This window comes from Natator depressus, chromosome 16 (assembly GCF_965152275.1).
Source record: "Natator depressus isolate rNatDep1 chromosome 16, rNatDep2.hap1, whole genome shotgun sequence".
Lineage (NCBI taxonomy): Eukaryota > Metazoa > Chordata > Testudines > Cheloniidae > Natator > Natator depressus.
The window spans coordinates 19,439,661-19,451,040 of NC_134249.1; the positions used below are offsets into that span (position 1 = coordinate 19,439,661).

The following is an 11,380-nucleotide window of genomic DNA, read 5'->3' on the forward strand; positions in this document are numbered from 1 at the left end:
GGGATTGATGTGTGCTGGCAGAACTGTGTGTGGAAGAAGCTAGTTCAAAGCCAGATTGCACTACGCCTGGCTCGAGACAATGCTATCAATCTCTTGTTTTCTGAAGCAAGGAATCTCAGCAGATTCACAAAAAGAAAAGGAGTACTTGTGGCACCTTAGAGACTAACCAGTTTATTTGAGCATAAGCTTTCGTGAGCTACACCTCACTTCATACTGATGAAGTAAGCTGTAGCTCACGAAAGCTTATGCTCAAATAAATTGGTTAGTCTCTAAGGTGCCACAAGTACTCCTTTTCTTTTTGCGAATACAGACTAACACGGCTGTTACTCTGAAACCTGTCAGCAGATTCAGCCACCCTAAAATGTTAGCATTATAGCAAGGTTTTCTGCTTTTATGGTCTTAAAAATATCCACAGAGTTTGGCATGTATTACTTTTTAATGCTAAATAATGAAACAGGAGCTGCAGAGCAATAAGATGGCTCAGTTTTCATTTTTTTATAACATTGCCATTTCCTGGATAAATTCAGTTTAAGGTAAGATGTTCTTTAACCCCAAAATTGGAACCCCTAATTCAATAAACTCCACCTTTGAAGGGGGAAATTCCATATCCCTTCTCCCAAGATGTCCTGTCTCTACCATCCTGCTGACGGGCTCAGAGTCTTGTTCCATCTGGGACCTTCTGACACCCATCTCAGGCCCATCAAAGGAGGTGCATGGAACGCTGCAGTTGTGCATACATCCTTCATCCATGTTTGCAGAATGTTTCAAACCTGGGCTATGTTTGAAATTCAGTGCAGATGTTTTGCAGAGTTCTCAAGTTAATTTGCCATTCTAAGATAAACAACCAAACACAATGTGTGGATGTTTATATCCATATGAGAGCAGATGACTTCATAGGACCCTGGCAATGGTGGCCTGGTGGGATTCTGATCAGTGGATGTTTTATGCATTTACAGTTACATCTACTGTATGTTTGGTTACACAAAGCAGTGCAGCTTCTTCTGGAAGTAGCATAATTATCTTTTACATCTTTGATCAAAACAAGGGCTGTGTGAAATTGACAAATACTTCGCGGGACATTTTTTGAGGATAGCTAATCAAACTAGAGATGGGCTCGAAGCAGGGGGTTCAGTCCAAACCCTTTCAAAATTTCAGATGGCGATGGAGATTAGATTAAAATCTCTGGGTTTGATTCCACCCCTTACAGTTCTGATTCCAGGGCAGATTCAGAATCAGTTTAGACTGAGTCAAAATCTCATGAGATCAGTCAGTACTCTTCAATTTAAGTCTGAATTCCTGGGGTGAAATCCTCACCCTAAAAGTTCTGTTGTTGACTTCATTGGGGCCAGAATCTCAAACTAAAATCTGAATCCCAAACCCTACTCTAAGCCAGATATGGGTTTTAACACTGTCTTCTTGGCAAGTTCTTCAAAAAAGAACTAGATAAATTCATGGAGGATAGGTCCATCAATAGTTATTAGCCAGGATGGGCAGGGATGGTGTCCCTAGCCTCTGTTTGCCAGAAGCTGGGAATGAACGACAGGGGATGGATCACTTGGTGATGACCTGTTCTGTTCATTCCCTCTGGGGCACCTGCAACTGGCCACTGTCGGAAGATAGGATACTGGGCTAGATGGACCTTTGGCCTGACCGAGGATGGTTGTTCTTATGTTCTTATGCATATCTGCAGTTAACATGAATTTTCCCATTGATACCTAAGTGCTCAATCTTCCCGCACAGAACTTGATGGAGGTTTTGCAAGGACCATACAGACAAAAGTTGTATTTGTTTAAGACATGTATAAATACACCTTCTAAAAGTCATTTCTACTCCTATTTCATATATTATCTCTCCTCCAGCTCAGACAATTTCTGATCTAGAAAACAGCTGTCTTTCTGTTAGGCAGCTGCATACAAAATGTCATCAGTAGGACAGATTTTTTTTTCTCCACGCTCACTGTATTGCTTGATAATTTGCTTCAGTCTTGGTTGCAAATGACTAACGCATTTTGTAAGGAGTCTAGACCGTGTCCCTAGTGAACTGGCATTTAAGGAATAATCTAAAATATCTCCACCATCAACTAATGATCTAACAATAGTGAGATTTTGATGTCTTTATCTATTGTGTTGTAACAGCCTCGCTTTGAGCTTTTGATGCAGGAGAGCATGATTTTTAAACGGATAAGGACTTTCCAATGAATTTCTGTGACACTGAGCGATTGCATTCATATTCTTGTGTATGCCAAATTAATGGAGTTCCACGCATCAGATGATATAATTTAATAAATGCTGCCCTGATGAGGCCTACAGGAAGCAAAAAAGAGGCATCAACATAATATATTGTTTTTATCCCAGCAGACTGAGATGTTATTGCCCTTTCAAAGGACAAAGACAACTACCTGGTACTTCAAGGCAACAGCTTAAACTACAGAGCTGCTGGAAAGATGTTAGCTTCCCCGTCTTGGAAAGCTTTTGTGTGCTAGTTAATTCAATCAGTTGTTTTTTTAGATTGTGGACCTATTTTTTTGATCATTGGTAGCATCCTCCAAATACATCATTTTCAAGCAGGTTGTCAATTACAGCCTCTCTTCCTAGCAATTTGCGCTGGATTTCTTGTGACCCTTGGTGTCTGTCCATGAGAAAACCTACTGTTAATAACTGCAGGACTCCATGTCATCTCTGAATAAGCAGGGTCTTGGAATGTGTGTTCTGGTGATGAGCTGGAGGGCAACACTTCTAGAACCAGTGAGGCCAGAAAGAGTCTGTCCATTCCTCGCGGGTATAATGAGACACAGTGGGAAAAGAGTGACAGGCTTTTCTCCTCAAAGTGAGGCTTCCTTAGTTTAGTCTTCAGAATGTTCCCTTTTAACATCTCGTTTAATTTCTAAGGTAACTTATGACGCTGTCGCGCTACATATCTTCTAGAAGAGGGGGTGGAAAATCTCTCTCTATATTGCTCATTTGTTATGGTGGTTCTCTGCCTGCTGCCTTCTAACATGAAATGTTTCCATTGTTTGCCTAGGTCTGGTACATGGATAGCTACCACAACAACCGCTTTGTCCGAGAGTACAAAAGCATGTCGGATTTCATGAATACAGACAATTTCACCTCTCACCGTCTCCCTCACCCCTGGTCTGGCACCGGCCAAGTGGTCTACAATGGCTCGATCTATTTTAACAAATACCAAAGCCACATAATCATCAGGTTTGATTTGAAAACGGAGAGCATCCTCAAGACTCGCAGCCTGGATTATGCTGGTTACAACAACATGTACCACTACGCCTGGGGTGGCCATTCTGACATTGACCTCATGGTGGATGAAAATGGCTTGTGGGCTGTTTATGCTACCAATCAAAACGCGGGGAACATTGTTATTAGCAAGCTGGACCCCAACACCCTGCAGAGCCTGCAGACCTGGAACACCAGCTATCCGAAACGCAGCGCTGGCGAGGCCTTTATCATCTGCGGCACGCTCTACGTCACCAACGGGTACTCAGGAGGAACCAAGGTGCACTATGCTTACCAGACCAATGCCTCCACTTACGAGTACATTGACATCCCATTCCAAAACAAATATTCACACATTTCCATGTTAGACTACAACCCTAAGGACCGAGCCCTCTACGCTTGGAACAACGGGCATCAGATACTTTACAACGTCACCCTCTTCCACGTCATCAGGTCTGATGAATTGTAGTCCACTTTTGTCTAGAAACTAATTAAAAAAAAATTACTAATATCAAGGAAACACACTTATTAAAAAACAGCTGCCAAAATAAAGAACAACTTCACAGAGGATTATACAGCATACACCTGACATCAGCATTACCTCTACATTTCTAGAAGTCCAAGCCCGTGTTATATAGACTTAAGAATAATCAGATACTTGCAGCTGGAACTGCACTTAAAGAAACACTGAAGTTTTTGTTTTGCTTTTGGTTCCAATAGCAAATCTCCAGTATATGCTAAAGAAGTAAGGCAATGACTGTTGGAAATTATCACTGGGGAGTCTCTCTCTGTCATGTGAGTTGCATGGACATTTTCCTACATCAAGGTCAGCTATGATGGATGTGTGATTTGTATTTTAAGTGGAAAAGCTGACCCCCTCCAGGGAGTGTTTGGTTAAGACTAACACTGGTTAGTTTTACTTGCATTCCATTGCAGCTACTGTCTCTCAACTGTGTTTTTGTCTCTTAGATTAACTGTGCTGAGACCCAAAGTAGCTCATGGATCTGTGTCTTAGTAACTATTAACCACGATGGTTTAAGTGTGTATTATGAACAAGTTGTTGTATCCATATTGTTTGAACTTATGTATTCAGCAAATATACTGTATCATGTATGTCTGTTATTTACCAGAGGTGGCAAAACTTGGTATGTCTAGTTTATGCAATGAATGTTGTAAATGCAATGATGTAGTTTGGGTTAATAAATGATGGTTTCGTTTCTAAAAAAATGACAATGAATCAGTGTTCACCCCTAATACACAGGTAACCAATTTCATGTTGCTCATTTTAAAAATATTCTCTTACTATTATAATATCTACACAGCATTATGATTGATGGAAATAGCTTCTGTGGATATTCTGTGGCATCAGATTCCCATAGGAAGTCTTAGGAGGATGGACTTGTGAAGGAAATTAATTTTTTTAAAGAGGAAAACTTTGTACTATCCACAGTTATCTAAGGAACAATAAAACTATTAGGAGACTTCCCTGTTTTGTTTATTGTGTACTGGCTCTGTGTATGTAGGGGATGGAACAGTAGTAAATTAGAGAGACAAATTCTGTTCTCAGTTATAGCTTTGTGCAACCATCTTGTGTTGGGGTAACTAAAAGGGGGAAAATGGCCTCCTGTGTACAACAGCTGGCACCAGGCAGCAGCATCAGGAATTTCAGAGGATAGTCTGCTTTGCAGTGTGCATCATTCAGAGAATCAGGCGGATGCTCTCTCAGTTGCAGGACTTATGCATACGTTTAGATTATGGTGTATGCAACACTGCCCGTGAGCTCTGCCTGGTGTGTACCTGCCTTCCACTCAGCCCCTGGGATTTGGGCAGTGAAAAGCAGGCTGAGTATCTTCTGCTTTAAGGAGTTAAATTCCTCACTTCATTCATATAAACAGTCTCTACTACAAACGGAAGCAAAGCATTGATGCTGTATTGATTCACTGCCAGCGAAAAGATGGCCTCTTTTGCTGTTCCAAGCCTTTCCTGTTCTGCATCCTGACTAAACCCTTTGGATTTCAGAACAGCATTTGACACGTGGCCTCTCTACACCATATTCGTCAGAGGTGAAGACACTGAGCCTTGGACTTGAAGACTGAAATGAGGGTGTTTTCATAGCCTGGTAATATTTTGTGAAAATTTTAGGATGATGAAACTGCTTGAAAGTTCTGCTTGAAAACACAGAGCCCCAATGTTCGTTAACGGCTCACCATTGCCTCTGATCATCCTCAACCCGGTGTCAGAGACACTAGGTTTAATTCAGCGTAAGACTGTCTTGTCTTGCCTTTGCCCATTGTGAAGAGCTCATGGGGCTGAGGAATGTCATGGCATACCAACTCTTGCCTTCAAATAATCCCAGGGTGTCCGACAGATGAATCTGCTAATGCTCTGTGTGCCCCAACACCAATACTTCCCCTGTTGATCACCCATCACCATTACCAGATTCACTATCCTGCCCTCTGCCGACTGATCACTGCTCAGCAGATCCAACACACCAGGTGAAACACAGGTGCCCATCGCCATTTTCTCCCCAAGGCCACATCTCAGTTGCCTCTGACCATCAGCAATAATATTAAGGCTTATTGCAATGTACTGGAGATTAGTGCAGGAGAGGGACAAATCGCATATGATCCAACACTGGAGTCTGATATCCCTTTATTGAATCCATATAGGGCAGGCTGGGAGAGTGTTCTTGTAACAATTAAAGAACCAGTCTTGCATTTCGTATACATGTGAGGAGCCTCCTTGAATTCAATCCCCAGCCTGCCCTTACACAGACTATAAGAATGTTTCCTTTCATTATCATAAACTAAGCTTATATTCTTTCAAAAAGAGAGAGAAGCGGATAAACATGTCTTGTAGCACCAGCAATCAGGCTTCTCAGCTAAGTCTGATGAGTGCAAATATGTTGCTTTCACCTAAATAAGGCTTCTAGCAGAGAATTCCATAAAGGGATTTCCATGTCAGTCAGTACTGACCACTTCAGAAGTAGCAAGGGCTCATCAGTCGTGGGAAATTGAACATAATGAGAGATGCAATCACAGCAAATTGAACGTATGGGATTCGTCCTCTTGACCCTAATGCATAATCCCTGCTCAATGTTTCAGCAGAAGATGAAGGGGCGAAAATAAAGCATGACTAGAACACTGTTTCCTCACAAATGAATGGCATCATGGCCAAAGAATGATTCTTCACAACTAGATTTCTGAGCCAGTTGTGTAAATCTTGGAATCCCACCTGGGTGATGACTTACTGAAATGAAAGCTCAAATCGGGAACAGGGACTGCTTTCTGGGGATTTGATTATATATCACACAGCACATTTCTAATGCGCTGAATTGCTACATTATGGGTCTCATAGATTTATAGCAATGGTTTTCCTTTGTAGAAGCTAAAAAAGGGAAGAAAGAACCATGATATAATTGGCAACAGTATCGATTTTCAATGTGCAGTAAAAAATCTGTTAAGCAGGGAGCCTTTAAAGCACCTGCATTGTATCCACTTAACAAGTGCATTCCATGAGCAGGGACTCATTTAGGAAGAGCTCTGCTGTTCTTTGAAAGATTTAGGGCCAGATCCAAAACCCACTGAAATCAATGGAAAGACTCCTATCAATTTCAACAGGCTTTGGAGCAGGCCCTCGCTGCATAAAGAACACATGAATTGCCCAACTATTTATGTGCATCAGGACATATCTTTCTTTGTCTCTCTCATTCCCTTTATAGATTTGAATTATAGTTGTTACTATAGGACTATTATAGAATATTTCTCCAGCATTACTCAAGCGCCACACAATATACACTGGATTGCCTCTGCATAGACACCTTATTTAAATTCCTTTTTCTAGTCCAATTCATTTAATACAAAACTGAACCAACCTAGTGTCCTTGAACATTACAAAGACCGAACAGCTTTCCCCATCACATGTGCCAAAGTTAATGAGGTGAGAAAAGTGGTCAAACTGACTGCACCTTTGTCCGATTAGCCTGTTGTGCGTATTCTATAAATGGACACCATATGGTAATATATTTTTGGTGTGCATTATTTTTCAAGTGGATGAGCCATTCTGAGGCAAATGTGTCCCAGAAGGATAAATTTCTATCACAATTGACTTATTTGGTGCATGAAGTACACTGGGCCAAACACACTGCTGGCATTTCCCCAAGGAAGTCAATGAATTGCAGCAATGAAAAATTTGACCCTGTATGCGTGTGAAGTTAATATTTTAGAAGGTGTTGCTTTCAAAGGACTTTGCTAAATATTTGTGCTGGCTTCAGAGACTGCATTGTGCTAAGTGGACTCCAGAGCCTAGATTCTGCATTCGCTTACGACAGCAATATTTAGTCCCAGGTGACGGTTTATAGCTGAGCAATAAATTCAACTGCCTTAAATTTGCCTATATTTCAAGTCAGCACTTAGCCTACCATTGTCATTTGATTCACTTGACCAACTGATCTCCATCCAGCTGGTTCATCTGTAGTTCTGGATGAGCTGGGTGCCAGTTAATGGAAAGATGAGCGAGCCATTCACGTGATCATCAGATGATTCTACAGAGGAAAGAGAAATAATCTCAGCAAGACTCTGATCTCTTTCATTCTTGGGCTTCACCAAGCCACAGTGCTTTCCTGCCTTTGCTAGAGTCATTGGCTTCCACTGCACTGTACCAAGTTACCTCACTCTCTTCTATGGGGTCAGAATGATCAGATATACAAGGGACCAGGAGTATCTATCACTCCTCCTCCCACTCAGGGAAAGCTCTCACTGGCAGCCCTCTTTCAATAGGTTTTGAGTGCACTGTGCCCTTCTCTCTCCTTCAGCTGCAGCTTTGAAGTAGACAAGAACATGCCTAGCAAATTTTTTTTTAAAAAAGACTGGTCCAAAGCTCATAAACCAAGCAGGGAAGATCAGCTCTGACTATTTCTCCATGCAATACCCCTTTCATCTCTACTCTTATCCTCTTCTCCCTTACATCTCATCTCCTCCTACTGCTTTCTGTGCTGCACCTTCCTTCGGCCCAAATCTCCCTGACCAATTCTGTATCTCTTTTCTCTATTTCTAGTCTTTCTCCTCCCCCTTTTATTTTTCCCTCTCTCCCTTGATTTCTTTTTCCCCATTCCTTTTCTACATTTCCCCCTTTGAGTCTTCCTCCCTGCCTTTCACTCACTCCCTTGCCTCTTTTCACTTTGTTCACCCTCTGAGCTCATATCTTCCTCTCCCTCTCTCCAGTTTAATTCTCTTTGCCTCACACATCATCCGTGCTTAGAAGGCGTGATCCAGCCAGACTCACACGTCCCATCATCCCCAGAGAGGATGTAGGCACAAAGCAAGAGATTGGCTTGAACCAAACACCAAAATTGGAGGTGTTTGTTAAATGAACACCTGGGCCTTGGTTCAGATTTCAAGTAGCCTCTGTCTTTATAGTGGGCTGAACCAAAATCCTGTATTGGCACACCCTTGCACTTTGAAATCCAGATGTGAACTTTTGTGATTAAGGCTCATCTGATTCTAAACTCCCTATCTGTGTGCACAGATGGCCGGTTTTGTATGCATAGGGGAGCATGACCACTTTTGAGGACTCAGTCATAGGCTGGCATATGTATTTGGAAGCCAAGGCTGATAATGTGACACACAAGTTGCAAAGTCCATGCTCAATGCATGACGGCTAGTGAAATGCATGCGTCTCCTCAGGAATGTGTTCCACACTAAGATATGGAGAATGAGTCCATACCCTTAGGTTGGGCAGCAGTTGCTCGATTTCAACAAAGTTCATGCCGGCATCTGTCCCTGTCCCAGAGGTCTGTTTCTTGGTAACACAAAGATTAATGCCTAGCATCATCATTACATTAAAAGCTAAAAAAAAATAAAAATCATTTTTCTTTCCCATTACTTGCATGACCTACAAGCAGTGAACTCGGAGCCCATGTGGAGACAGATATCATTAAAAAAAAGGAATCTTCGCCCCTTAATTAGCTCCTCGTTATCTGAAAGCTCCATACTGAAGTATAAAGATGTTGCAAAGCAATTTGTGGAGTTTCCAATTAAAATTTTTAGAACTGTTGAGCCTTTTAATACTTTATGTTTACAAATTACCTTGGAACTAGACCAATGCACACATTTCCTTCACTGGGGAAATATGGCTGTGGATCCTAGAATTATTAATATAAAATCCCCACTTTTAATAAAGTCATAAAGTATGTCAATGTAGCTGCTCTTTTTATAGCTGATACAATAGAGATGAGTCTCTTTTGAATGAGTGCCGAAGAGTGGGAATTATTAAGAGGGTAATTGTAGGCTGATTTCATAATAAATCTACTTTTACAACATAGTAAAAACAAATATACACATCCCTTTTTACATTAAGTCACTTTGGGTCTGATCCTGCATGATGGTGTTAGGTGCTGAGTGTTTTCAGTTTCCCACTAAAGACCATGGGAATTAAGAGCATTCAACATTTCCCAGGAGATGAATAGCTCATTGCAGATTCAGGCCTTTTATGAATAAATTATGGTCAGCTGGGCATGGATTATATTCACTGTACTGCGCAAGCTGAAGGCTGGGGGAGTGGAGCAAATAGATACTAAAAAGGAAAATGGATTCCCTCTATGAAGCAATGAAACTCGCACACATCTCACTAATACGTCTCTGAAATTTCTGCTGTCAGTTCTAACACCTGGCTGACAGCAAAGGGGAGAAAAAACCTCTGGGGATAATGTTCTCTTATTGAAAGTGCTTCAAGCAAAGCGGCATGCTAGAGCTGTGTGAAAGTCTAGGTAACAAAATTCTGAGAGACTGTCATGGGGTGGCTGGCCCCTGAAAGGAGAGTCAGGGCCCACTCTATCTGTGCTCTGGCTTCGTACAAGAGAACAAGCCCATCTTGGCATATCTGTTAAGTAATTAACTGCCTAGGTGGTTGCTTGGCAGCTTAATTGATTAATGAGCACCTGGCCCTATTAAAAGGCTACCAGAGGTCACCTGGGGAGGTGCTTCTAGACACACTAGGAGAAAGACAAACTCATAGGCTCCAGAAGGAAGAAGGAGAAGGTGGTAGCGGTAGCTGTGGTTTCCTGATCCAAGGAGAGAATGACTGTTAATAGCCCAGCCCCAGGAAAAGTGCTGTGATATTGCTGAATATAAGGAGGGTAAGCCTGCCTGAATTACTACCCAGGCCCAGGGGGGAAGCTCTGGGATTCCTGAACTTGGTGCGGGAGGCCTGCTGGCAGTGACACCTGGGCTCCCAGAAGAAGAGGAGGCTAAAGAGTTTGTACTTTGAATAAGAGTTAATGAATATTCCCCATGTAGGGGAATCTTGATTTAAGGAGTCTGGTCTGGGAGTAAATCATTGCAAGTTTAAATCCCCTCGCTCTCTCTTTCAGCTATTTTCACACACTCAGCTGAGTCCAAATTGCAGAAATGTCCACCGAGGTGCCAGTGGAAGGTTAAAGTAACCTTCCCCCTCACCACCACCACCCCCCTGCCCCCGTTAGCTTATATCTTCTTCAGGCTCCTTGGTGTTTATGTTGCACCAACTTTGACCCTTGTAGACATCACAGGGGAGTGGATGCAGAGCTGCCTGGGAGTTTAACTTGCCTATCACTTCTGCTGTATCAATCTGGACTCCGATCGCCAGCATGCGCCTCCAATGCTTCAAAGCAACTCACTAGCCCTTTACCCTGCTCCCATCCAGGTCTTTGGTGGAAATTCAACTCTCCACCAAGCTAGCCTGGTCTCCCACAAGTTTTCTTGCTGTCTATGATAGGTGTCAGGTCTCAAACAGTCACCAGGTTCCATCACACTTGCTGGGGCCTCCCCCATCAAAGAAACGAAAGAAGTTATTGGTAGAATTTCCCATATAATTCGTACAGCATTGTTCTCAGCACAAGCAGTGCAATCTGGTTCTCCCAGGGACTCTAAATAAAGGCACTTTCAAGGACACACATACGTTAGGAAAACATGCTGGTGCTAGATCAGAAATCAGCTTGGCTCCTTTTCCAGGCAGCTGGAAAATTCTGGTTCCTGGTGAAAGCAACAGCCACAAACAGAGCTTCCGTGTGTTGCCAGAACTCAGTGGATGGCTCCTGCTCACTTTCTTTTGGCTGAGGGACTGATAACAGCAGACATTCTTTCAACGCAGGAGACAAAGGAACAAGTAGGTTCTGT

At 42.4% G+C, this 11,380-nt stretch overlaps 1 protein-coding gene across 3 annotated transcripts in view; it reads left to right on the forward strand.

Moving 5' to 3' along the window:
• Positions 1-4,704, forward strand: part of OLFM1 (olfactomedin 1) — a 48,576-nt gene extending 43,872 nt beyond the window's left edge. For all 3 annotated transcript variants that reach the window (XM_074974202.1, XM_074974201.1, XM_074974203.1), the window contains exon 6: positions 3,022-4,704. In XM_074974202.1, coding sequence (XP_074830303.1) covers positions 3,022-3,696 — 675 coding nt within the window. In that variant the 3' untranslated portion in view covers positions 3,697-4,704. The remainder of the gene's footprint in view (positions 1-3,021) is intronic.
• Positions 4,705-11,380: the final 6,676 nt, after the last annotated feature.